At 40.8% G+C, this 26641-nt stretch overlaps 4 protein-coding genes, 1 long non-coding RNA gene and 1 other non-coding gene across 6 annotated transcripts; 5 read left to right on the top strand and 1 right to left on the bottom strand.

Annotated features, from left to right (window-relative positions):
• Positions 1-449: 449 nt before the first annotated feature.
• Positions 450-5769, top strand: LOC135617805 (filament-like plant protein). The gene is made up of 4 exons (XM_065118438.1): positions 450-868; positions 2176-2374; positions 3296-5175; positions 5260-5769. The coding sequence occupies exons 1-4, from the start codon at positions 803-805 to the stop codon at positions 5548-5550; spliced, it is 2436 nt and encodes an 811-aa protein (XP_064974510.1). The 5' UTR covers positions 450-802; the 3' UTR covers positions 5551-5769.
• Positions 5770-6244: 475 nt separating this feature from the next.
• Positions 6245-9059, top strand: LOC135617806 (BTB/POZ domain-containing protein At1g21780-like). Its single transcript, XM_065118439.1, has 4 exons — positions 6245-6459; positions 6556-6701; positions 8000-8115; positions 8320-9059. Exons 1-4 carry the CDS (start codon positions 6326-6328, stop codon positions 8923-8925), a joined length of 1002 nt encoding a protein of 333 aa, XP_064974511.1. The 5' UTR covers positions 6245-6325; the 3' UTR covers positions 8926-9059.
• Positions 9060-9351: 292 nt separating this feature from the next.
• LOC135617807 (V-type proton ATPase subunit c1) lies at positions 9352-12349 on the top strand. The gene is made up of 3 exons (XM_065118440.1): positions 9352-9631; positions 9745-10030; positions 12020-12349. The coding sequence occupies exons 1-3, from the start codon at positions 9556-9558 to the stop codon at positions 12150-12152; spliced, it is 495 nt and encodes a 164-aa protein (XP_064974512.1). The 5' UTR covers positions 9352-9555; the 3' UTR covers positions 12153-12349.
• Positions 12350-13053: 704 nt separating this feature from the next.
• Positions 13054-14985, top strand: LOC135617808 (uncharacterized). The gene is made up of 2 exons (XR_010488860.1): positions 13054-13384; positions 14620-14985. It is a non-coding gene; the product is annotated as an uncharacterized LOC135617808 (long non-coding RNA).
• On the top strand, positions 14500-14572 carry TRNAA-AGC (transfer RNA alanine (anticodon AGC)). Its single transcript has one exon. It is a non-coding gene; the product is annotated as a tRNA-Ala (tRNA).
• Positions 14986-18170: 3185 nt separating the features above from the next.
• On the bottom strand, positions 18171-25537 carry LOC135617803 (MA3 DOMAIN-CONTAINING TRANSLATION REGULATORY FACTOR 1-like). Its single transcript, XM_065118435.1, has 4 exons — positions 25373-25537; positions 25032-25290; positions 20518-20612; positions 18171-20329 (listed from the first exon to the last, which is right to left on the bottom strand). The coding sequence occupies exons 2-4, from the start codon at positions 25261-25263 to the stop codon at positions 18554-18556; spliced, it is 2103 nt and encodes a 700-aa protein (XP_064974507.1). The 5' UTR covers positions 25264-25290; positions 25373-25537; the 3' UTR covers positions 18171-18553.
• Between the last annotated feature and the right edge of the window lie 1104 nt (positions 25538-26641).

The following is a 26641-nucleotide window of genomic DNA, read 5'->3' as shown; positions in this document are numbered from 1 at the left end:
CTGACGGACGAGATTGAACTGGGTTCGCGGAACGAAAAGAAGATATTTGGAGGAGATCCGGCCCAACTCAACTCATCTATCACCTTGCCGTCCGGAGAGCATCCGACGGACACGATCGGAATTGGATGCGCGGAACTAAAACAGGAAATTTGGAGGAGATCCCACCTTTTCCGAGAGAAAAGAACTCTCCATCTTGAATTCAAAATTCCTTTCCTCTCCGCCATCTGCGCTCCAGGCCACGACAGGGAACAGAGGAAACGCCCAATGTGACGTCGCTCTCGCCTCTTCTCATGCTATTCTCGTGGAGGAATCCGATGGGGATGTTAGTGAGCGTACCTGCATCCTGATCCAGAAATGACATCTAATCATCTCCCCTGCATCTCCGCTGACATGTCTCTCTCGCTCTCGCTCCCTCAGTGCTTCAAATAAGAGAAAAAGGCTCGTTTTTATTTTGGTCGGTTCTCTCTCTCTCTCTCTCTCTGCGCCCTTTTAACCTTATCGAGGCTCCGCAAATCGAAGCCATCGGTCATCCGGCTGTTCTTCCCCACTTCTACTGCTTTCTTTCTTCCGATGGTGATTCGATGAGACGTTCTTGCTACGCTGGCGGCCAAGATTTCCGTTCTTTGATGGTGTTCGCCTCTGTGGGGTGGTTCTGGACAATGCGGGGTTCTGTTTGTGTGAGTGGGGGCTCGGGGTCGTCGTCTAATTTCTATTTTTAAGGGTGTGAAGTCGAAGGGGTTGAGGTCGGCGTGGTGATTTGGACTGCCAGAGTTGGCTGTGCTGGCTGCAGCAGTCCTCGGAGATGAGCCCTAGGGAGACGGAGATCTCGGGGTCGTTATCTTCTTCCCAAGCGTACTGGGATGAGCCGGTCCGTTTCCCTTCTCTTTTCGTGTTCATATTCTCGTTTTGAAGTCTCAGTTTCTTGTTTCTTTGTAGTTTGTCGCTAAATAAAGCTCTCTTGGAACTCTTCAACTTTCAAATCGCAGAAATCTGTTTGAATTTCTCATCATTTGGTCCTTCTTTCATGTCATTCCTAAGCTTCCTATCTTTATGCTTAAACTCTCCCTTTGTGGTATATTAACAAGCAAGGACCCCCATTTTGCTTGTGTTCTTCCTGGAGTTCAAGGAAGTAATGTAGATGCAAATGTGGGATTCTTGGAACTAGGACCCCCCATTTTGCTTGTAAATGCAAATGTGGGATTCTTGGAGTTCAAGGAAGTAATGTCTGATTGAATGTCATGTTGTTTTGGTTAATGATGTGTTATTGCCATATTAGCTAGTCATATTGGATGGTGTTCAGTATTGTGTTGTATTAGCAAGTACATCATCTCCAGAAATTCACAAAACAAAACAATAGAAAGATCCTTATAACACTAGCTGATCAGCCTCTCCATTTACCATGGAAAGAGGCCCTTTTGAGTTCAAGGTGTGGAGAGTTGATGTATGTGACCTTACAGGCCCACAAGCAGAGATCTTGTTTCCATGACTTGAGCCCGCATCACCGAGGCCATAAAGGGGCAATATCAGTGTGATGTCTAAATTGGCAATCCTTGGATGAAGCACACTAAATTGCTTGAACCTCAGTTCAAAGATATATATTTTTACCATATATCACAGTTTGTGCATGCATGAAGCAACGTCACGACAACCTGAATGATAGTGTGTCTACTGTTTGGTTACTCGGAGTCCTGTAAATGATTATAATAAGTCACACAACCTTGGACCGATTTTTCACATTGTATCATGTCAAAATGATCCCAGACACATTTGAGTTTATTATGCCTGTATTTATGTCTACAATTTAGTGTAAATTATTAACTCCATATCGATTGAAAACATTTGGAAGGAATAGATGAACCAGTGGACATTTTAGCCAAAAATTGAAAACACTTTCCTTAAGCCTCATCCACTAATTATCAGGTAAAAATTAGGAAACTTGTTTGGCATTTTTTGTTTTTTTATTAGCAAATTGAATGCTTATTACTGATTGGTTGGCATGCCTTATCTGGGTTAAGCAGTATCTTGCAGAGTATATCTATATCTTTATATATGTATGTATATACTCTGGAGTTGAAGAGAACCTTATGGCCTTACATCCCAATATGTGCTAGACATGTATTTTACGGCAAACAAATATGGGTGGTGTTGTATGAACAGCTGAAATACTGATTGCAGGAGGTATCGAGGGCTTCTGCTGCTAATTCTTCTCCAAGCGATGCACAATCAGCGGATGATTCATTAAAAGATGTTGATGTTGAAGTAGGTGACACTACAAATGGCATCACCGAGAAATTAGCTGCTGCTCTTGTGAGTATACGTTCTAAAGAAGATTTGGTGAAGCAACATGCAAAAGTTGCTGAAGAAGCTCTTTTAGGTAAGCTTCCTGATACAAATACTTCAAGCAAACATATAGACAATTCAACCCAAGTCTGTGAATGTATTGGCACGAATCATCTGGAATGCAAAAGAACTCAGCCGGTGCAATCAAGTCTTTTTGATATTGCAAATAATAAATTAGGATTATGCTCAGATGAGAACTATTTCATCTCATTCCATGCTCTGCCATCCTGCTTAAATATAGTGACCATGCTTGTTGGTGTGGAATTTTAGGGCAGGATGTATATTGTAAAACAAAAATCATCTACCAAGAACTTATGGCTAAGTGGATCCTGACTAGTTGAGTCGCTCAACATTGATTCCTTATGAAGTAATCTGGCTCTGGCTTTTGACTTTGTAATTCTGAATCAAATTTCTACAATTGTGCAGTGTGGTGCATAGATTAGTACTTTGCATCTTGCACGAAGTAGTCAAACATGATGACTTAGTTTTCTTTTGTAGTTCAGACCTAATGCCGTACCTTTTGAAGGTTGCACTATTTTATTGTTGTACTGTTGCAGCTGAACTATGTCTTCATCATCAAATTTTGATAACATTAAAATGATTAATAATCTTCTGTCATAAGCTTCAGAATTTCATGTTTTAGTGCATTAGTTTATTCCACCATCATAACATTCTAGCAGATATAGTATCCCACCATGTATGATAAATGATTGCTAACTACCATTGGCATCAGAAGAAAATTTTACTCATCTTGAATGATCAACTTGTCCAGGATGACATGATGGGATATTTAGAAGGCTACAAACTTGGAGTTAAAAAAACTCAATTACCATCAATTTTAAGCTCTTCGATTGGTTTTTCTTCTGCAGTCAGCATCTGTCTTTCACTAGTTTTATATTCAAAGACATTTATAACTTTGTTGCTAAATTGGTGAAATTTCCATTTTTCTTGCCAGGCTGGGAAAAGTCGGAAAAGGAAAGCACATATCTGAGGCAGCAACTCAAAACTGCAATGCAGAAGAATACTTCCCTTGAAGAAAAACTTGGCCACCTTGATGATGCCCTCAAGGAGTGTGTTAGACAGCTACGGCAATCAAAAGAAGAACAAGCAGAGAAAGTCCAGGATGCCATCTTCAAGAAAACATGTGAATGGGAGTCTCTCGAGTCTGAACTTGAAGCCCGCTTCACTGAGCTTCAAACCCAGCTGGAAGCTAAAACTGAAAGTTACAACTCTTTGAACCATGAGCTTTGCTCTAAAGTTGAGACTCTCGAAAAAGAAAATGCTTCACTCAAAGTTAAATTAACTGCTTTAACCGAGGATCTCCATGTGCGAACACTAGAGATGGATCTCAGTATCAGAGCTGCAGAAACAGCCAGTAAGCAACATTTGGAGGGCATAAAAAAGATGGCCAAGCTCGAAGCTGAGTGCCGTAGTCTGCGTGCTAGAATACAAAAGCCATCATTGTCTAATGATCACAGGTTCATTTGCAACTCTTTGTATGGAGAGTCTCTCACTGATAGTCAATCAGATAGCGGGGAAAGATTGTTTGGTCTGGAAAATGAGCTAAGTGTTCCTGACTCATGGGCATCAGCATTGATTGCTGAGCTTGACCAGTTCAAAAATGAAAAGTCAAGTGCTAGAAATCTTACCAGTCCTGTAGAAATTGACCTGATGGATGACTTTCTTGAGATGGAAAGGCTTGCTGCATTAACAGAGATTGACTATGGAAGTTCTAGTTTTGAGCATGAAGCTGATTTAGATGTTGCCATACCCAGGCAGAGGTCTCCTAGAAGTAGTCCTGAAACCATGCGCCAGCAGATGGCTGTATTGGAGGAAAAGATTGAGAAAATGACAATTGAAAAGGGGAACATGGAGACGTCTATAGCTCAAACCAACTGCCAGCTGAAGACCTCTTGCAATCAGCTAGTAGTAGCTGAAGGTGAGTTGGTTGAACTGCATAGACAACTTAATTTGGTTAATGGGGAAAAGCACACTCTTGAAATAGAACTAGAAATAGCAGAGGCAAAGAGAAAGAAGATGGGACTTGAGCTTGATACGGCACATAAAGAAATTGGGGATTTGAAGCATAGATTAAACTTATTAGAGAAGAGAGTTGATGAAGAGAAGCCATTAAGCAAAAAATTCACTGGCAGGTGTCAGAATATGGAGGTGGATGCCGAAAGGAAGGAAATGGAATCTGAGCTTGAATCTGCATATGGGGATCATACAAATTTACAAGATAATACAGACTTCTTAAAAGTGGAATTTGAAGAGAAGCGGTTGTCTGCAGAATGCACATATAGGTACCAGAATTTAGGCACCTTAGAGGAAAAGAGAAAGGATCTGGAGTCTCAGATTGAATCAGCAAACTTGGAACTTTCCAAGCTACATGAGAAGTTTGATCGAACTGAAAATAAAATTGAGATGTTTTGTTTTGACAGTTGTCCAAGCATGGATGCTGTTGACGAAAAGGGAACACAACTGGAATATCAAACTAATTCAGCAAATTTGGAAGTTCACAAGCTACAGGAGAAGGTGGATTTATCAGAAGCAGAAGCTGAAGAGCAAGTACGACCATCTGCAGAATTTGAATCCGATATAGAGTCTCTGGAAGCGAAGAAAATGGAACTGGTGGTGCAACTTGAACTGGAACACATGGAAGTTCGGAGCCTTCAGGAGAAGGTGCAGATATTAGAAAAACAAATCGAAAAGGAGAAGAGATTGACTGCAGAATTTGCAGCTCGGTGCCACACACTGGAAGATGAACTTTCCACGAAGCAGCAATCCGAGACTCAACAATCTGCAAACTCAACTGCATCTCTGAATATTAGACAGGTAAATGTATTTAACGCCTCAAGCTTAGGCAACAGATCTTTGTATCTCGAACACGACCCTATCGTGTGATTTATTCCTATACAGGAAAAAGAGGTTGCTCAGGCAGCCGGAAGGCTTGCAAAGTGCCAGAAGACCATTGCCTCTCTCAACCTGCAGTTGAAAACGTTAGCAACTCTGGATGATTTCTTGGTCCAAACAGAGACGCCAGAATCAAGTGGAAAGACAGTGGAACTCAAGGTGGATTCTTCAGAAAAACCAGGTGGCTCTTCAGCTCTCTGCAACGGCGCACAAAGCTTGCCCTCGGCCGATTGCCGACTGATTTCGTCCCCCATCAGAAGCAATGATCTCATACAAACCAAGTACATATGTCACTGACAAAGAAAGGTAACATTTGTTCGATGGATGCACTATTACTCGTTGATCAACAGATGAGTGTTCATCGGTGCCGCCGAATCTGTAGCTTAAGCAACAAACGGAGGACACACTTGAAGCCATTTCTCATGGTAATGCATGTGGCCTTAGCATCAAAAACACAAACTTTGCATTTATTTAGTCTGCGGCATTATAATGAGGATATCTTTTTGCTCCTCCCAACATCTCGTCGATTTGATTTGCTTTTTATTATGTCTTTTGAAATGGATAGCTTAGTTCTCTTGTTTATTAAATGTTGATTTCAATTTTCTTTTAGTGGTTTCGTTCATCGGATTCCTTATTCTTTCTTTCGATTCTGAACCTAAATCTAAATTCAAATTAAAGTTAGTTTGATTTGTGGGTCGACGGCCTTCCCAATTAATCTGGAGGCATACACGCTACGGCACCGAGAAACCTCCTCGTCTTCTCCTGCGTCGAAGAAGCCCATTGGAAACCCTTCCTCTCCGATCTGGTGTTTCTGCCGGAGGACCAAACACGATTTCTTATTTGGTAATTGGGGCATTAGAGTACCTTCAACTGGTGGGCCCACGAGTTCGACGGTCGCGCGGGACCTGGTGCCTGTCTCGGCGTGACAGGGGACACCGATTGAAGAACCGGTGTACGTGTCATGCCTTTTTGATCCAAAAGTATCGAAAGAGATACTGCTGCCTTTCCTTATCACCGGTGCAAAGCGCCTTTGTTGCTTCGTCTGGTTTACTTCCCTGCGAGCGAGAGAGCGATGAGCTCCGGAGTGGGAAACCCTAACGATTCGAAGGTGGAAACGATCGCGAGGCTGGCGCAGTGGAGGATCGAGAGCTTTGGCCCTTGCTCCTACCGCCGCTCGGATGCCTTCAGGCTCGGCATCTGGAACTGGTGCCGTCTCGTCCTCTTCTTTCTCACCGACTTCCCTCTTTGCTGACCTTTTCGGGCCAGAAGTTGGATCTTTACCGCCGTTGTTCGGGTTCTTAGGTACCTCTCGGTCGAGAAGAATCGGTACATGCACATCCGGCTCTTCCCGGAACCCTGCCGGGTCTCAAAGGAGCAGCTCCCCGTCGCTCGATTTGTGGTTCGGGTCTTCTCCCCTTGTCCTGGCCGCCGATCCTATGTGTCGCCTGGTATCCCTCATCGCCTCGCCCTTCATTTATGCTGACTTGTTTTACTCCTATTTCGGATTTCTTGCTTGTTTCAGTGCACAGATATGAGGATTTAAGTTCTTTTAAGACTGTTTGAACTACGGAAGAAGTGGTTTGAATGAAATCCGGATTGATTGGGTTCCAGCTATGGTTTTCATCTCATTAGATTCCAAGAGACGGTAAAAAATCCCTTTTAATTTGAGAAACTATATTAGGGTTCGAATGCTATCCAAATTAAATTCTTCTGTAGCTTTATTGGACACTCTATAGTAACAAGTAGAGTTATACTACCTGTTAAAGTCAATTCTAGGTTGCCTGAGCTGGAAGCCAACTTGGATCCAACCTGATCTTTTTTTCAAGCCGGTCTTCGGAAAAACACGCCAAGCTGGTCTTTCGACCCTGCAAAGCTAACTCGGTGGATGTTCCCGATAATGCCTCTGCGACGGTTAAGTCAATGATGGTTTCGGACAAGCCAAACAAATCGGACTAGTCTAGCGGGCCTGTTATTTTGTTAGTGTCTTTAGCGTACCTACGCGGCCCCTTTTATAGTCGAGCCTGGGGGGCCATTACACCATCTGTTTAGGGTGGCTGTGCCTGATGGTTGCAATCGCTTATAACAGACACTAGATCGTTTGTCAGTTAGCCATGCCGTTCATAAAAATCCGCACTTCGATATGTGTTCATAGAAATCATTGCTGGGTAGTGCATGATACTAGCGACTAAGATGATGACACGTCGATTGTATGAGATGCTAGCGGCAGCCACATCACATCCACTATAACACTAACGCATCGGGTTCCGTCTTATTCATACCCAGCCATGATTTCGCTCTAAATATGAGTCCTGCAACAAGCAAAATACCTTTTAATTTAACAACTAATATCACTTGGATTACAATTCAAAGTACAATTTGTCTTTGATTTCCAAGCACACATGACATGAAAAATAATGGGAAAAATACATGGAATTCCTGAATATAGAATTGTGGTAGTCAACTAAAACTAGTTCGTTTTAGATTTGATCCTAACTCAGTTAGACTAAAGACTAAACCTTTTATTCTGAATCAAAATGTGCTTTTATTCTTGTGTGGCAAATGATCCAAAACCTGAATAAGCTTGTCCAATTGGTTGAGTTTTATCACAATGGGTCTAGATAGGTTGACCGAGAGTTCATGGTAGAACACTAGGGTTTGTGGTACTAAAACTTAAAATGTGAAAAATTAGTGTATTTGCTTGTACTTTTGTTCCGCAGCTATCTGACTGGTCATGGCTCAACTGCAGTTTATGAGAAGCTTCTCCGTACCAGTGAAGACTTTGTATGGGTCACTGATTTTAATTCTCCTGGATGCTTCATAGTTGATGTGGAGTTTCTGGACTTGAAGATAGCTCCATTGCATGTAAGGGCTTAAGAAGTTGGGACTTTTAAGGCTTGTGAACTGTTCATGTTTTCATATAGAACTAGTTCCATAATCTTTTGTGACATGATATTATATTCAAAGGAATGATAAAAAGATGCAACAAAATTGATTTAAATCTCCAGACTCTTTTTTTTAAAGAAAAAAAGTTCTGAACCAATATGTTCATATGCTTGTGGAATTTAGGGTGGAGATCCTTCTTCAATCTGGTCTAACGGACGGATGCCGCAGTCACTTTCAAGCAAAAACACTATCCGATGCCTCTCTCGAATGCTCGAGGAGGGTATCCATGCTGATGTTACCATCAAAACTTCAAACGGTCTCCTGAAGGCCCACAAAGCAGTTCTTGCCGCAAGCTCTCCTGTTTTCGAGAGCATGTTCCTGCACAATCTCAGGGAGAAAGAGTCATCGATGATCGTTATAGAGGACATGTCGCTGGAGGCTTGCTTGGCACTTCTTTGTTACATGTATGGCACAATAGTACAGGATCAGTTCTGGAAGCATAGACTTGCATTGCTCGGTGCGGCGGACAAGTACGACATTGTCGACCTCAAAGACTGCTGTGAGGAGAGCCTCTTGGAGGACATCAACTCCAACAATGTCCTCGAGAGGCTTCACGAGGCATGGCTCTATCAACTTAACAAGCTGAAAAAGGAATGTCTGACATACTTGTTTGATTTTGGCAAGATATATGATGTGAAAGACGAATTAAATGCCTTTTTCCGCCATGCTGATAGGGAGTTGACGTTGGAGATGTTCCAAGAAGCCCTTACTGCTTGGAAGCCTGCATGACCATGGACTTACTGTTCTGAAGTAACTTAATGCTTTGTTATTAGGAGGTATGAATGTTCTTTCATGATCAAGCTATGAATATTGTTGTTTCTTCAAGCTCATTCTGAGGTAATTTAAGTCTTCCTTTAATACTAGTCTCGGTATGCATTACTAAATAATAATAATATCATTATTATTATGTGATTGAGGAACCGATCGTGGTTGGATTGAACTCGTCGAGAGTGATGAGTGCAGGTGTCGAAATTGTAATGGAATTGGACGATTCCAGTTAAACTGATAGTTGGAGAGGATCGGCGGTCGAACTGGTCTTAACATCAGACGCGATCTACGCCGTTCATCATCGTGACAGGCGTTTCACGTGTCCTCCGTGCCAAAGAAGGCGAAACTGTATAATGCTTAATGACCAAAAGACCCATAAGAATGATCGTGCTCTGTCTCACGGTCTAAATTGTAATTTTGACCAAATCGAAGGGTGTATTGTCTCACAAGCCTCTATCGATCGCCGACCCAAGAAAGACCTCTTCCGATCACCGCAATGATAGAAGCCAGCCATTCGTCTCTTTCCTCTCCTCCGCCTTCTCCAACTCGCCTCCTTCCACGAAACTAGGGTTTCCCAAATCCTCCGCAAAGATGTCGACGTTCAGCGGCGACGAAACTGCCCCCTTCTTCGGGTTCCTCGGCGCTGCCGCGGCCCTCGTTTTCTCCTGTAATTTCCCGCAATTCCCTCGAACATCGTGTGTTTCGATTTCGTCGTCCAGATTCTTTGATGTAGCAGCTCGGCTTTTTGGAATGGTTTCGGTTGGTTCTTGGTCTTGACAGGCATGGGGGCGGCGTACGGGACGGCGAAGAGTGGCGTCGGTGTGGCGTCCATGGGTGTGATGCGCCCGGAGCTGGTGATGAAGTCGATCGTGCCCGTCGTCATGGCTGGAGTGCTTGGGATCTATGGTCTCATCATTGCGGTGATCATCAGTACTGGGATCAACCCCAAGGCCAAGTCGTACTATCTCTTTGACGGGTACGCGCACCTCTCGTCTGGGTTGGCTTGTGGCCTTGCAGGACTTTCGGCTGGGATGGCGATCGGCATCGTGGGCGATGCTGGAGTAAGGTAGCTATTCGATCCCCCTATCCAATCTCTTTAGATGTATGATTGATCTATATTTATCTCTGTGTGTTTGTGTGTCAGATTTGCATATTGGGCATTTGTTTCTCAATTATGTGTAGATATATCGTCGCCATTAATTACTCAAGATGTATCTGAAATATCTAATGCTTGATTGTATAATTGAAATTGTAATATAGTGTTTACTAGAGGTTTTCCTAGTGGTATTTTGCCAGAATGTATCTTAATGAAAAGAAGAACAAAAAATGGCCATATTTCGAGACTGTTTATTTATCTTGGAAAGACATGATGTTATGTCGGTCGCATAGAGTCTACATTTTTAGCTCATTATCACCATTTTGTCATCCACCTTTGTTTATCTTTCAACTCAATTGTTTTCGTTAACCCAAGGCTCAAAGTAACATTTGGTTTCGTTACCGGTCTAACCTTAAACAGTTTTGGTAATTTTAGTAGTATGGAGTTCAGTTCCGGTGGTTCGATCAAATAGTTCGGAAAAAAATATAACAATTTTATGAACAAGTAAGATCATAAAAAGGTAACTCAAGGGAAAAAAAAAAGCTGATGAATATGTGAAAAATTTTGATGTTTGTCTTTACCAGATCTAGTTACCTTGAATATTGTTCCTTCTTTTTAAAGTATACAGCAACATTTCTATGTGCTAAGCACCCACCTCATTCAGCATGAAGTGATGACTCAGTCGGCCCAATGCTAATGCTAAAGAAGTGTATAAATAAAGGTAAAAGCTCCCCATAGGCAGATTCTATGTCCTGTAGCTAGGGCAACTTAGAAGCAGGGTGATAGAAAGAAATGGATCGGTTGATTGGCTTTAAGCTCTTTTTGGAGATCATATAATTAGATGTAACTTTCACGTCTCCTATGGCATGCGCAGTTTTGAGGTACATCAACAAGCTGTTCTTCCGGTGTGAGAAGCACCAAACTTACATGCATAAATAAATCATATGCTGCTGTTCTCTGGACTGGATTACGAACATCATAGCTTGATTTTATGTAAAGTTCCTGGTATTTATTTGTCATTTCAGTCCTTTAATAGTTGAGGCAGTTAATAGGTTTGGACATTCAACTTTTGCATATCTTAGCAATTTATTTTGATGTTATTATATTCTAGAAATGCTTATACGTATGATATATGTTTAATGCTTCCATGATATGATGTGTTTGTATTTTTTACATTCTTTTTTGATTTGTTGGTCTGATGGCATGCAAATATGTTATAGCTTAATCCACTATGAACTTTGAAGATGAATTTGGACTTAAGAGCATGGTCCATGAATCGTAAATATCTCCAAGGTTAACTCATTGTCGTTATGGTCATGGACTCACTCTAGAGGCATCGGTTTATATATATTTGATCTTTGTCCCTGCCTACCTTATTTCTGGGAAGCACCTAGGACTTTACAAGTAAATCCAATGTTATATTAGCATGTTGTTTAGTCATGATTTAGCATTATGATCATGGATGTAATGGTGTAAGAGTTATGATGTTGAACCGAAATATCCAGTGAGCTTGTTTTTGGTTTTGGTCATGAACGATTTATAATTAAGGTCAGTGCAGTCATTTATAGTCTTAGTAACTCCTGTTATCTTGATAACATTGGGATGAACTTTTGAAGCTAATTTTTATATGCTTGCTTATTCTGACATGAGCCTGGTTGATGCTATTAACCCTCCACATCCGACGACATTAGTGTTGTCAATGAAGTAGGAGTGTAAAGATTTTGTGGGAATAACAGATCCCCCCAACTCCTTCATGAAACTTGTTTAGCAAATTACCACTACTTGATCTGCACTTCGGGCTCATCTATTTTATATGCTTACATGAAGTATTTGATGGGTTGTGCATAGCAATCATTCTGACACATTATTTAGTTAATTGATCCACTTCCGATATTTAAGCTGCATTTATTTTGCAAGATAATAATAGTGTTGTGGGTTTATTTATTATATCTGTCGTAGGGCCAACGCTCAGCAGCCAAAGCTCTTCGTAGGTATGATTCTTATTCTCATCTTCGCGGAAGCTCTCGCGCTCTATGGTCTTATCGTTGGCATTATTCTTTCTTCTCGGGCTGGTCAATCTCGAGCGGAGTAAGAAACACACGACGAGTGTGCTCGCCGTAGTATATTTCTGCAACTTTTTTGTTATCATAATGTAATTTATTCAAATGACTCTCCTCGGATGAGAGTCTTGTTGTTTGTTAACTCACACGACATCCTCAATAATTTGTCACTGCACTTTTATTTGTACGAATGATTATAGACGTGCAACCTTCATATAATTTTGGTCCACTCTGCCGTCTCGTTTCCTTCTGTACCGCCCTGTAAAAATTCGACTGTGTTGATGACAAACTTTGCAGGCATGTATGTAGCTTCCTCCAAATCAGACGGCCGTCAGAGCGTCTCATGCAGTAGCGGTCCGAGGTGAATGGAAGATGATAGCAGCTCGAAATCGGACGGTACGAAGTGAATGACGAGGTGTGCGGGGCTCTCTCTTCCAAACGATTCCTCGTCTCCCTCCTCTTTACCAAACTCTCAAGCCGCCATAGTTGCTCTTCGTCTTCCTTTTCACTTTTTCTTTGCCTTTCCTCTTCATCGCTTGGGATTTCCCTTCTCGATTCCGGCCTCAAGAACTCCTGCGAGCGAAAGATCTTTCTTGTTTCTGTTGTTTTCGTCATTTCCCTGTTTCTGGTGCCAATTTAGATCAAAGCTTATCGATGGGTTTCCTTCGGGTTCTGTTGGACGTCTCTCCCTCTTTTTTTGTCCTTTTACGACAGATTTTTTTTTGTGTTTTTGTTTCATCTTCTCTTCTCTTTAGGTTCTTTTTTGCTTCCCTTTGAATCTTGAGGGTTTTCTTGGACCCCCAAAATGGCTCTTCCGTCAACAGGATCTGGATACACGGAACGAGAACCTGGCGAGAGCTCAGCGGCACTCTCCCATGCTTCCTCCTAAAGCAATTCTCTCGAGCCACCACATCGTCCAAGATCGGGGTTCGGATCTAAGCATTCGCTTTCTTTCTCTCGTTCTATTAATTAGACTCTTTATTTTCTTTTGTTCTGTTTCCTCTTTTTTATGGCTTTAGTAGTAGCAGTAGTAGTAGTTAGTACTTGGGGTAACAAACTACAAAGGCATCCAAGAAGTGATGGCATTGGCCTCTTCTCGTATAAGTAGTCGGTTGCCCACCCCAACCACGCGCCCCCCCCACCCCCCTTCTGTTCTTCCGCCGCTCCCCGTCACCTCCTCTCTTGGCCTCCTCCTCACGGTTTATTTGGGTTGGTTTTCCTTCAACAGATGAGGAGGATTGGGATCGTCCAGACGACTCCGACGGTAAGAAGATCGGCGGACAGAGCCGCACATTCTCCCCCTCATCTCTCTCTCGTCGTATCAGGTTTCTTTTCTGTTCCTATCCCTATCCCTCTTGGTCATGGGATTTTCTTTAGGTTTCCTCGTGAATCCTTGTTTCTGGGCTTTCTTCAGTTTTCTTCATGTTCTTGTGACTTGTTTTGGGTTTCTTCACGAATCTTGCAAGTTGTTTCACGGTTTTCTTCAGCTCGCCTCTACTTCCCTCTTTCCGCTGTTTCTCTTGATCGAAGCTTCTGGTTTTTAGATTTATTTACGTCTCTTGTTGAATTTTTCAGTGTTTTCTTCAGTCTTCACCTGATTTCTTTTGGGGTTTCTTCCGGTTCCCCTTCTTCACTCGTCCTTCCTCTCCTCTCGTCCCCGTTTCTACTGTTCATTGCTGTTGAGATTTCTTTAGGTTCGTTCTCGATTCAGTCTTCTTCTGAATGGTGGGGATTCTTTAGGTTCATCTTTCTCTTCTGCGATCTTCTCTCCTCCTCTCTATGTCACCTCTTTTTCCTACTGTTCCTCTTGATTGGAGCTTCTTGTTCTTGAGATTTCTTTGGGTTTGTTCTTGAATATTTTGGGTCTTCATCTCCTCGTCTCGTCTACAACTCCTTTTGGTCGAAGCTTCCTGTTCTTGGGATTTCCTTGGGTTTTCTACTTCGATCTTTTCCGCTTTGTTCTTTGTGGGCATGTTTCGGTACCCGCTTCGTGTAAGGTAAAGTTCATACCAGTTTGATTGCGCATTGGTTATTTGTTTTCTTTAGGATTTGATTTTACTGCTAAGGTGCCTCTCTCTCTCTCTCTCGGTGATGGACGCAATTGTGCTTTTGATCTATGTTTCATAGATGCGAGCATGCATGTCTGATTAATCATTCAAAAATACTCGGACATGCATTATTTATCTGCAAGAAGACATGCATGCTCAGACTTGTCGTTTTACTAAAGACGAGTTTCCGTCACCATTTGATTGTGGAACTCGTTGCAGATGTCGATTTTTACTTCTGGATAAGTTGGATTTAAGGTTATGTGGTGTGTCGGCGGCTTTTTCCCTGTTTCATTTTATATGTTCTAGTTCTGTTATGCTTATTTATCATCACGGGGATGTAGCTCAGATGGTAGAGCGCTCGCTTAGCATGCGAGAGGTACGGGGATCGATACCCCGCATCTCCATTTTTAATTTGTTTTTTTGTTTGATTTGAATATTATTTGGGCTGCAGTATGTTGTAGAGGACCCCATCGATGGCCGGACTATTGGGAGGAGACAGGCGACACCGCTCTGCTAGCTAGCTCCGCTATCTGCTGCCCCGACAAGGCCGCGTCAGTGTAGCTTAAGTGGAGGAGACGGGTCCGGCGACAGCCGCGGCGTGGGAGATGCGTCTGCAGCTTGCAGAGGGGATGTTGGGCATTTGGGTTTGAGCGTGACCATTGGCAGGCATGAGGAAGGAAGAGACAATCCGAGGATTTCACTTTGGTCGGTTGGCCGAGAGAGAGTTGCGCAATAATTTAACGTTGCTTTTTATCCTTGTACGAATCCTTATAGTTTCCGTTCCCTGAGCTTTAATTATTTCTCTTCAAAACGTTTACTGCTTTGGGGTCAATGCGGTGTGAATGTGGAAAGGTTGTGGGTTCGCGTTTCATGCAATTAACTCGTTCGTCTCACTCACTCTAAATACTACTACAAGCAACTTCTCCTCACTCTCTCTAGACGATATTTGATTATTATTATTATTATTATTATTATTATTATTATTATTATTGTTGTTGTTGTTGTTATTACTACTATTTTTTATTATTTGTATCAAACTTGCATGGGTTAAACAGGTTCCTCCTCGTTCGATCCCGGAGGTGCTCCTGTTTCGTCGGGCTTTGCATCCACCATCTTGCAGATTCTCCTTAACTGAGCTGGTGATTGTTATTAGCTCATTTAAAAATAAAAAAAATAAAAAAATAAAAAATCGTAGATACCTACCTACCTGTACAACAGAGAAAACCATGATATGAAACAAATTTTAATAAATCAGGGTGATCAACACACTATAAAGCATTCCCAAGACATTTAATAATTCAATAACAACATTCTATACAATTTAGTTTGTTTACGACAGTTAATAAAAGATAAATCCAATGTTCACTAGCTTCTAAGACATTTGCATATATTTGCTACTCATCCACCTCGACCTAATGAAGCTTATATCCAATTTCTTCAACTCCCAAGTATTATACAAACAACATGGGGTTCATCAACCTTTTGATCATCGCTCACTCAGCAACTCATCATATGATTGTAGAAATACAAACCAATAAAAGCCAACATAATTTGTGATTTCCAAAAGGATATATTATACATACATAAGGAGATTTCCCATTACGAGGTCTAATGCTAATCCAACTTCAATCAATTGGCACATGCCACTACCATATCAGTACTGCAAACGATGATCTATAATATACCTCAGCTAGGAGTGTAAAGACTGCCCAAGAAATCTATATCATCTCATCATTCTTCAACAGCATTGAATATGCAAACAAAAATCTGTATAATATACTCCTTATCTAAACACATACTTTCCTGTCTTTCCTAATTTTGAACTGTAAGCATAAAGGAAATTTAGTCCTCAAAATATTCAGTAAAATTTGTCCAAGTACATGATCCTTGGTTGAAATGTAACTCTTAAAAGAGCAACTTCCCGATAGAAATTTTATACCACCAGTTGGTGTCCGTTCCTGATTCCTATCAGTAATAAATCATACACGAAGATTCCGTAAGAGACATTCTAACAACAACGTAATTCAACTCATTCACTTCATCAAAAGAGGATAATACAGAGGATGACCCTCCTTCTATAAAAAAAAAAGAAGAAAAATCTACAATGTGCAGAAGCTGAGACAAACAGAGAAATAAATAAACCACAAGAAAGAATACTAGCACAAAAAATTGACTGATCAACAATCAAATGAAGTTCTACATCAAGCACAACAAAATATTTCTCAAAGACAATTGTCTGTGAACAAACATCGCAAACATAATACATAAAAACACTAATCCAAATCTCGCAGTAATGTGGAAGCAAAGAAGACGATGACTACCCAACTCAGCACATACAGCACAAATTGTAAACCAATTCCAAATCCTTCCTACACCAGCTCATGTTCAACCTATTGGAATTATAAACATTGTGCCATTGTCTATAAATATATATGTATATGTATGTATGTATATATATATATATATATATATATATATATATATATATATATATATATATATATATATATATATATATATATATATATATATATATATATATATATATACATACATATATACATATATATAGATATGTATATATATATAGATGATGTCTACATGTATATACATATATATATATACATATCAACATCACACATGTAGACAACATCGTACTAAAAAGATACATTCACTTCATTATAGATAAGTCATTAAGCACGAAGAAACAATCAGAAATTACATAAGACTTTCAAGATAAGGAATCTTTAAGCTATTTGAAAGCAATCAAAGCTGAGATAGACAATTTTAGAAAAGAAATCAGGCGAAAGGAGTAATACTTGCAGGCGTGGAGAGCGGCGGGGCCGAGGTACGTCTCACGGTTCCATAGCTAGGACAGAAGGTTCTGCAGTAGGTCTCGCGGTTCCTTCGTGCCCTGGGAGATCTCCTTCCGCGGGTGGCCGGTGGGGCTTCATCGGGCAAAAGAAGGAAAGAGAAAGAAAGAAATCCGCTCAACATTGAGAAATTACTGCCATGGGTCAGTCAATTAAGCACCAAGGAAAAAATCAGGTATCACATGAAAATTATTCAAGAAAAACACATATAAATCTTGAAAGCGAACAAAGCAGAGCGAAAGATTTCTTTAGAAAAGAAATCAAATAAAAGAATGAGCAATACCTGGAGGGCATGCGGGCCCGAGGTAGGTCTCGCACTCGTACATCCCGACCAGCTCCGCGCCATCCTTCGAGATCCCCTTCCTTTGCCGGGCACCGGGGCTTCATCTTGATCCACAGCTTCACGCACTTGTAATATGTCCACGACCGGATCAACGATCACCAACTGCCGCCGAGTACAGGATCTTGGTGAGGCGGGCGACGCCGTTGTAGCCATCGATGTCCGCCCACGCGTAAGGACCGGCGGAAAGAGACGGAGGGGTCCGTCTCGTTCCTGATCTTGATGAGGGCATCCAAGATCATGGAGCCGCATTCGCCGAGGTCGATCTTGCGGTTTGTCCGGCGGAGAAGGTCTCGATGCGCTTGGCCTTGGCGGATTCGGACTGAGATGAGAGAGATAGGACGTAGAGGAACCGGCAGCGATGGCCGGGGTGGGTGAGGGGGAGACCGCGCGCGGAGGATACCCCTCGCTGTCGCGGCCACCAGAGGCGAGAAGAGAAGCAACTGCGAGCGAGAGGGAACGAAAGAAACGATAAAGTTTGTTATGGGGTAAGAAGCTAAGTCGGTCACGACCAAGATCGATAACATTTACACCCGTTAATTCCGTTACCCGTCTATTATACCTGGCTTGTCATTGGTTAATCTAAGATATATAGAAACAAGACATCGGTTCTTACGATGTCGATAGCGATTGTGTACACGGCAGTAATACACCACCTGAGCCAGCCGTCTTCGATATGAAGTATCAGACGATCCTTCCGAGTAGCAGTGGGAGTCAGCAAAACGAAAAGTTCGAATTTTTTTCAGCAGAAAGGAAAAGTTAGAAATGGAAATGTCATCCATTCCAAGAGAACCATAAAAGGCAGAGACACCTTCGGTTGATGAGAAGCCGGGACCAACATATACATAATGAAGGACCCATTCGTCTTCTTCATGGCAATACCATAAGAATATGTCTCACTAATCCTGATATCTGAAATCTATCACCAATAAAAATACTACCAAAAGCAAATTTATAATAATAATAATTAAAAAAAACCCAACCCAACCCAACTAAAGAGGAACGATCCCAGTGAAGTCAAAAGGAGGCACGCGTGATTTCAATCCCACATTTCCAGCAATACGAACCGAAAACTGCATGAACCGGAAAACGAGAATCAAACCGCCGCCACGGGTTGAACAAACGCTCCAGCCGACAAGGGACGAAATGAAGTGAGGCATAGCTGCTATAACCTAAAAGGACGCCAGAAGCCAGCCGTGCTTTCTCGCGTGCTCCATGTACTGCTGGAACTTCTCCTCCACATTGGGAATATCAAGAGCTAAGTCATCGAGCCCATCCCTTACTCTTGAGAACCCTTTTGTCATTTGATTCATGGTGATCAACCATTCATCGAAACACACCTGCAGCAAACCCAACAGCCTCTCGTTCTTCTTCTCCATCGCCATAACCAATGCCTTCTTTACCACTTCATGATTGAAGAAAGGCATTCCCAAATCACGGATACACTGGCACGCTTCTCCCACATCGCCTCCGCTCTCATATTCCTCCAGAAGCTTTATTATCTTGTCCTTTGCATCCTCCACCGCCCAACCAGTGCCACCGCCCCAGCATCTCAGAAGTCTCTCACCAGCATGCCGAGCAGATGCTAGCGAGCGAGCCATGTGAACAGTTTTACTCCCGCTGCAATTGCGCGGGAGCTTGCTGTTGATCTCCTCCAAGTTGAGCGGTGCTAAGACATCATCAATTACGGCCCTGGCCAGGAATAGTGCTAGCTCATTTGAGGCATCCAATATGTCCAATGCCGCATCCTCAGCTGACTCGAGCAGCATTATGAACCCATCAACAATGTCATCTCTTGAGAATATTTCCATGCTAAGCGCAGATAACAGAACAGATGCCATCTCCTTCTCCCTGTACTTGCGGTCCATCGCAAGGGTTATTAGTCTCTTAATAAAAACAGGATTGTACTCCGGAGCACCTAAATCTTCGAGACTTCTAATAAGCTCTGGTATGTCATCAGAGAGAAAGTATTCCCGTATTATCGTAACAGCTTCTTCTTTGTACTTCCTCAATTTCTCATAACCTTCATCTCTGTCTTCGTCCTCTGCCTCTTTTGATTGGAGAAAAGAAGGGTCAAGCCATCCACCAGAAATCGCTTTAGGAACTATCATCTGGAATAAGGATTTTGCAGCAGGAATATCAAGAGACAGGTCATCGAGGCTCTCAGCAAGCCGTGAGAAACCCTTGGTCATCTGGCTAGGACTGATTAAAAGTTCTTCTGCTGCTTCTTTTAAAAGCTTCAATATAAGAGGCTCTGATGTTTGATTTTCCATTGCCTGCACCAGTGCCCGCTTCACAACCTCGTGATGGAAGAACGAAACTCCCAGCTCCCTTATGCACCTACAGGCCTCTGCTGTGTCTCCATTCTCTATATATTCTCTCAACAAATCTGAGATCTTCCTTTTGACCTCTTCGACAGTGAAATGAGTGGTGCCACCCCATCGACGCTCAACTAACTCTGCATGGTGGGGAGCCGAGAGATAACTTTTTTCAGCAGTTTGAACAACCTGAAGACCTTTAGAGGATTCAGAAAGTGTTTTCTTCGCTTTTGTGAGAAAGGCAGGAGGTAGGATGTCATCAACAACTGCACGGGCTATAAACAAAGCCAGCACATCAACAGCATCAAGTATGTCAAGCGCCAAATCGTCAACAGCCTCGAGTAACATGAGAAACCCTTGGCTGATCTGGGCCGAAGTAATTACATCGGCATACAGGGAGGATAGCAAAACAGATGCCATCTCTTTCTCTTTGTCATGCCGGTCCATCGCCATGGAAACAAGTTTCTTAACAAAGAAGTGATGATACTGATCAGACCCAATATCTCCAAGATCCGTGGCTGCCACTTCTACCGCACCAGTGCTGAAATACTCCTCTATGATTGTTGCCACAGATTTCTTATAGTCATCTATAGGGTTAGAAAGAGTGGCACCCACGAGCTGATATGGTTCCTGAAATTGCAAACACAATGAATGTGTAATCCTCATCAAGTGTCTGTTTCTTGAGCTTTCCCTAATCATACATGATAACAAAAGAAGGATATAACTACTGTACAAAAATACACAAGCACCTTCATATATGCATATGAAGTCATATGTATGTCTCCAGATATAAAAGAGTGAATGTGAGAGTCTCATACCTCTCCACTATCATAATTAGGATCATTTGGGTCAACACGTGAATCAGGATCAGCATCCAAGAGCTTGCCCCATGTTCCTTTGCCACCAGCACCATCTGAATCACATACCCGGTGAAGGAACATTCCGATTTGTTAAGAAAAAGACAATAATAAAGAACCAATGACAACAATATTAATAAATTTATACTTTTAGCTGAAATATTGAAACTAAATAGTATAGTAGCAACATGATGCAGTAGACATTGAGAATGTATATAATAAGTATAAACAAGACTAAGAACTGCTTGTCCTTTAAACTACTTAGAAAACAAATCAAATTGAGTCCATGAATTTTTTTTTTTTGAAATCAATTGTTTCTATAATGTCATAATTACGGTATTAGTAAATGCTGATTGTCTCCAACAAAATCTAACTAGTCCATGAACAGATGCAGAACAACCTACAACCACCAAATGCAATCGATACTGCCACTCCATAATTTTTACTTCAACAATAACTCAAATCTAACAGCGTGACAATTCTAATTCTGGATATTCATGGATGATCTCCACATCAATTTTAACCCTAACTAGGAATGGTGGAGATATCCAAGAACATCCATGTTTAGACAAAGCTAAAATAAATAAAATTCTTATAGGAATCAAGTAACAATAGAGAAACTAGAGTAGCATGAGAAAATACCCTATAAATTATAATTCATCTGAAAAACCCTCCAAAAACATTAACATCCAGCTACGAACAATAGAACAACTAGAATAGCATGAGAGATTCATCTAAAAAGCCTTCCATGGGCATTAGCATCCAGTTAATAAGTTCTCTTTTCTTATCTAAAAATTATGTATAAAAATAACATGTAGACCTCTACACTATATATAAAATGCTGAAAGGGGGGATATCTAGAATTTCAAAGCAATACAAAAAGTTAATATTGGGTAACAAAGCATTAAAAATAATTAACAACAATTCATAGAGCAAAAACAAAATAAGCAATAGTAAGAAACCGACTTGCCAGTCATATATCTAAACATTGAAAAAGTTATCAAGTAAGCTAGTGCATATATTCTAATTGATATTCTTCTTCCTTTGGTTTTGTCAACAGAGAGAGATGAAGACAACCTTCTTGAAAAAGACAGCAAAATATAAAAATAACAGGAAATCCAACTAATGTAATTGGTAAAGTATAAAAAGTGGTGGCCTATAATGACATTAGAATGAATACCTAGAACCAGAATGCTTCAGAATGTAAACTGTAATGTTATTGCCCAAAAAAAAAACAACAATTGACAATATGGCATTTCTTGATGAAGCAAAAGCTAGCAAAATATTTTTTTCTTCAAAATTTCTATTGCAGTACTAGCTTTCACAAATTATGCTAAAATAGTGAGTAGTGACTCTATGGTCTTTTACAAGAAAGGAATATGTTAATCTCTCCATACATAATCCAACTTTGTTAGATGATCTCAACTAAGACCTGACTGATAGTTATATAACTAATAAGAATAGTGGGGTATCATGGTCAAAAGTATTTTCTCTTGATCTCTCAACTTAAATGTAAATACAAGTTGCCCAGTTTGAACACCAACACTGGTGCCATAGAATATACAGCTACCTTAATTACATTTGCCAATGTCGATGGTGGATATCTGGCCCACCCTTACCCACTCAAACACCCCAAAGAAAAGGTCCCAACAAAAAGTAAAAGTCCCATCGATAGACAAACATTCTCAAACAAGATGGAGAAGAATGATGACAGTATGTCTTCACTAATAGGCTGGTAGAATTCTCTTTAGCATCTGTTAAGCAGCAGCTGAAGCAAATCAACTTAGGAATCATGTTTCTATAATCATGTACATGTTATCAAATTTCAAACTCCAATTAGCTTATTTTTAAAAGGGTGTGACTTTCATCAACTTTGCATAACCACATAATAAATACCTCGACAGATCTTTATTATAGGATTTGTCTTCATAGAATTTTTTAATTCAAATGATATATTGTCACTTGATTTCTTTTTTAAACTCAACAGGTAGTTTTACTGTTGCCTGTTCATTAGTTTCATCTAAAACTTTAGCAGTAACAATTGACGTCTAGAACTATTAAAGCTTTACACATGATCAGAAATGTAAAAGCCAAAAGAATGAAAGCAATAGTCTGAGGATTTTGCACAAACATATGGCAAGGTTACCATCTGAAGGTAAAATAATGCAACAGCTATAATTCTAAAAAGCTAACAATCAATTCTCTAAAACCTGCAATGTGACAAACCGTTTGCATCAGCTTTATGAGAAATCAAAAAAGGTAAGTACGACTGCAGTTTCGAAACACGCAATCCTTGTGTCTAAGGTTGCAGAACTTCCTCATGAGAATCAGTGATGCTTGTATAATTAAAAATGAACTTGATGCTACCAACAACGTGGTTACTCAACACATTAATTTTCTTTTTGTCTGCAAAATATGATCTTTGGAACCAGTTTATGATAGCTTAGCCAAGAATTGAAGATTTAATCCACTCCATATAACAAATTACTAAATTTCACGAAGGAACTCAGATGTGCAAACCACAAAGAAATTTAGTTTCAAGGAAGTATCAAGGGTATCAAGGAGAAAGTTGCAAGCTGGGCATCATATACAGGCTTCTTTTGGTCAAAAAAATTGAAGAAAACAATCATGTGTTGTATGGCAGACCACTAAAGGTGTAATCAATGGTAGGATCTGATAAATTTTGCATAATATAATAATTAGATATGAGGGCCAATAGAAGTACTAAGATGACCTTGGGTGCTTAAAAAGGCAAAACTCCCCAAATTTACAGATTTATATGTAACAACTGCACATAAAAACAGACAATTCTTACTGCACCTAAAGTGAGATGCATAAGGTTGTTTTATCTAAGAACACATCTTATTACTACAATTCAAAACTTAATTTGAGATATACCGGCCATAAATGCAGACCACAAACCATAGTGAATATAGAAGGTTGTTTCACTAAAACTTGGGCATGATGGGCTCAAACCACTGCCAACCTCAATGTACATGAATGGATAAAGTAGCTTAGTCTGCCAAAAGACCTAAAGAAGGCATGCATCAGCATCGTTTATTAAAGTAAAGGGTCCATCACATGCCTTGGTTTTCCCCCTGGCTTCTTTCTTTGACGAAACCCATTATGAATGAAATAATTCAATGAAGCATGACCAAAAAAGTAACATTGTATTAGGCTAGATGCAACTCCAACAAAGTACCAAAAGTCTGATATATTATGCAACCAAAGTAAATTGTTAAATCAATATTTTTTCTAAACGTGATTCATTTAACACGCCCCAAATGAATTATTGAGGACTAAAAAGCAGTTTTTCGAACATAACAAACTTGTAATTTTTTTAGTTGTATATGCTTCTCGTTACTTGCTATAATGTATCAGGACTTATAAAACACAAAATATATTTATTCATGCTCATCATTTTACAATTTTTGACAATTTCATCAACCTTCAATCCAAATCTGGCATGTTCATAACATTACTTCACTCATGTTCAAAGTTCAAGTTGTACATGATCAAGTAACCTACAATGACATTTATAGATCATTTAATGTTCCAATTTCATTATAAAACCCATTCAAGATTATCATATCAAATATATATATGACAAAAACCTATGCAAACCAGCCAAAACTGCAAATTTTAAGATGGTTTGCAGTCAGTGTTGGCAGATTGATCCAAGGATTACTAACCTAATCTACGAAATATACGCTGACGCTCTTGTTTTCTATTTATATGAGACTTCTCTAAAAGGCAACGGAAATTTGGTCAACTGAAGGGATGAAAAAAACAATGAAAAAAAAAGAAATCCAGAGAGATGGTTTTACTACAGAACAATGAAAAATAAATAAATTCTGATATCCCTCAGCAACCTATCCTCATCTCCTGGTAGCTATCTTGACAAAGAGTTATTACAATCCCAGAAAAATTGGGGACAAGAAGATTCTCAATCCTGCCCCAGTTAATTATCCCCCCTCCTTTAAATTGCCTTTCCAAAATTGAGCTCTTATGCATCCGTAGGCAACTCAGCATATCTAAAACTACATATGACCAAAACAATTACACAAAATTTTTCACACAAACTAGCACAAAATACATACACCGGCAGATTAATGAAAAGTCCAGATCATCAGCAGTACAACGTTGTCTGTCTGCAGTGTTTTGTATTTTAAATTCTGACCTATTCTCTTCATTTTTAATTTTGTAATCTGACGTTATTGCCACAGAGTATATTATGAAATAAAAATACAGATAAAGACGCCATACTGTGCACAAAAACATAAAATCGACTCGTCATGCCTTCTAACCTAAGTATCTTTATCCCACTCACTCACCTTAAAATTAAGGGATAACAAATATATTAAAGTCGGACGTCCATCAGTTCATGTTTCAGATCATCTCCAAACGCCCCATAGCATAATCTGAAGATTACCAGCGAAAAAAGAGAGAGAAAACCAAGACAAAGCATCACTCACCCTTCTTCACTCGCACTAGCTTCCCGGAATGTGAGCGCCGCACGTGCCTCACCCCAGAAGACGGAGACCTCCCCCCGCCACCCCCGCCCCCGCCCTTAGTATGGATCTCGGAGAGCACCAGCTTGGTGGGCGATTTGGGCGACGAGGACAGCACCTCGGCCTTCTGCGCCGCTATCTTCAGCACCTCCCTCTGCTCCTCCGTCAAGAACCCCTCCTTCTTCGGCGACGCCATCTCCTCTCCCCCAATCGCGCCACCAACCTACGAATCAAACGCATCTCAGCAAAACTCGTCCAAGAAACCAGAAAATTGCCTGCAGAACGTAACGAGATCGAAAGAGAACCTCGATCGGCTTTTGGCTCGGGGATCTCGAGCCAAGAGGGGCGAGGGGGCGAAGAAGATCGGAAGCCCTAAGAAGAATTGGATCTCGAGGGAGGTCTTCGATCGATCCGGCGAATTCGATTCGGCGTTTCGGAGAAGGGGGTTGAAGGGGGGAGAGGGGATTGAGCAACAGTTGCGCTGTTTATATACGGAGAGACGCTCTCGGTTCGGTGTACACGTCATGAGAGAGAGGGGTCGGGTCGAGCGGATCCCTATCCTGTTAACACGTGGCCCATTCCGCTCCATCTTTGAGAACTTGACACGCCCCATTTTAGGTCGCTTCTCGCATTCCCTACCCGCAGACAATCACGCGTGTGAGCCTGCGGTGGGGCCCGTCACAAGAAACGTCGATTCCCGGGTAGGTCCGAATGTTCGAAGAAAATAGTTTTGGTCAATTAGAGAGCGACGTGGCGGATTTATACTGGCGTGATCCGCAATGGGCCTGTCGGATCGACGAATGCGTATCAGAGGTCCGAAAAGTTCACCGGATCCGAACTGAAATATTCACGCACGTCATAACTCAATGAATGGAACAGATAATTCAGACTAATCAATTTAATTTTTGACAAATTAAAATTTATATTTTAATTCTCGTCCTTATAAACCTAATTGAAATTTATATGTTCCTTATAAACCTAATTGACTGAAGTATTAATCTCTAATACAGTTTTCCTATGCAAGTATTAAGGTGCAAAAGCATTCAAGAAGAAACGAATGTTCACAGCCTCACACATCCATATACTGCAACTGATTTCATTACTGCCATCTTCCTGCCACAATGAACTAAGAACACAAGCAGGAGGAACCATGCAGAAAAGAGGAGTGGGTCAACCAAGCCATACTTTCTAGTCATCACTTGCGACTTTTGTGATTGATAAATGGTTTTGGTCTATCAAAACCAAATTACTAAGCTCAATCCATTTAATTTTTCACACACCAAAGAAACAGAGTCGCCGAAAACAGGTTCATCCAGCAACAAATAATGAATTGCACCTCATGTCTGTCCAAAATCTTTTACCTATTGTCTTTTCATAAAGAAGAGAAATGATAAAACAATGCCTGTTTGGATGGTCTGTTTCTAGACAATTTTACGTCTACATGACGACTGCACATAACCTGTGTTTACAAACCTGAAACAGCCATAAAAGCCAATCAAACTGAGACTGTCAAGTCTACTGTAAACTCTCTATATGCTGTATACAGTTTTGTCCATGAACAAGAGACAAAGGAA

This window comes from Musa acuminata, chromosome BXJ2-7 (genome assembly GCF_036884655.1).
Source record: "Musa acuminata AAA Group cultivar baxijiao chromosome BXJ2-7, Cavendish_Baxijiao_AAA, whole genome shotgun sequence".
Taxonomy (NCBI): Eukaryota; Viridiplantae; Streptophyta; class Magnoliopsida; order Zingiberales; family Musaceae; genus Musa; species Musa acuminata.
Note: the sequence above shows the minus strand (reverse complement) of the source record. Positions and strands in the feature narration are given on the sequence as shown.

Excerpts from the sequence above, each read along its gene's own strand:
- LOC135617805 (XM_065118438.1), top strand. The coding sequence starts at position 803 with ATGAGCCCTAGGGAGACGGAGATCTCGGGGTCGTTATCTTCTTCCCAA. Across the intron at positions 869-2,175 it reads AAGCGTACTGGGATGAGCCG|GAGGTATCGAGGGCTTCTGC; the intron begins GTCCGTTTCCCT and ends TACTGATTGCAG. Across the intron at positions 2,375-3,295 it reads TGCTGAAGAAGCTCTTTTAG|GCTGGGAAAAGTCGGAAAAG; the intron begins GTAAGCTTCCTG and ends TTTTCTTGCCAG.
- LOC135617806 (XM_065118439.1), top strand. The coding sequence starts at position 6,326 with ATGAGCTCCGGAGTGGGAAACCCTAACGATTCGAAGGTGGAAACGATC. Across the intron at positions 6,460-6,555 it reads AGGCTCGGCATCTGGAACTG|GTACCTCTCGGTCGAGAAGA; the intron begins GTGCCGTCTCGT and ends TCGGGTTCTTAG. Across the intron at positions 8,116-8,319 it reads TGAAGATAGCTCCATTGCAT|GGTGGAGATCCTTCTTCAAT; the intron begins GTAAGGGCTTAA and ends TGTGGAATTTAG.
- LOC135617807 (XM_065118440.1), top strand. The coding sequence starts at position 9,556 with ATGTCGACGTTCAGCGGCGACGAAACTGCCCCCTTCTTCGGGTTCCTC. Across the intron at positions 9,632-9,744 it reads CGCGGCCCTCGTTTTCTCCT|GCATGGGGGCGGCGTACGGG; the intron begins GTAATTTCCCGC and ends TGGTCTTGACAG. Across the intron at positions 10,031-12,019 it reads GTGGGCGATGCTGGAGTAAG|GGCCAACGCTCAGCAGCCAA; the intron begins GTAGCTATTCGA and ends TATCTGTCGTAG.
- LOC135617803 (XM_065118435.1), bottom strand. The coding sequence starts at position 25,263 with ATGGCGTCGCCGAAGAAGGAGGGGTTCTTGACGGAGGAGCAGAGGGAG. Across the intron at positions 20,613-25,031 it reads GCTAGTGCGAGTGAAGAAGG|ATGGTGCTGGTGGCAAAGGA; the intron begins GTGAGTGATGCT and ends TATGTGATTCAG. Across the intron at positions 20,330-20,517 it reads CTAATTATGATAGTGGAGAG|GAACCATATCAGCTCGTGGG; the intron begins GTATGAGACTCT and ends TTGCAATTTCAG.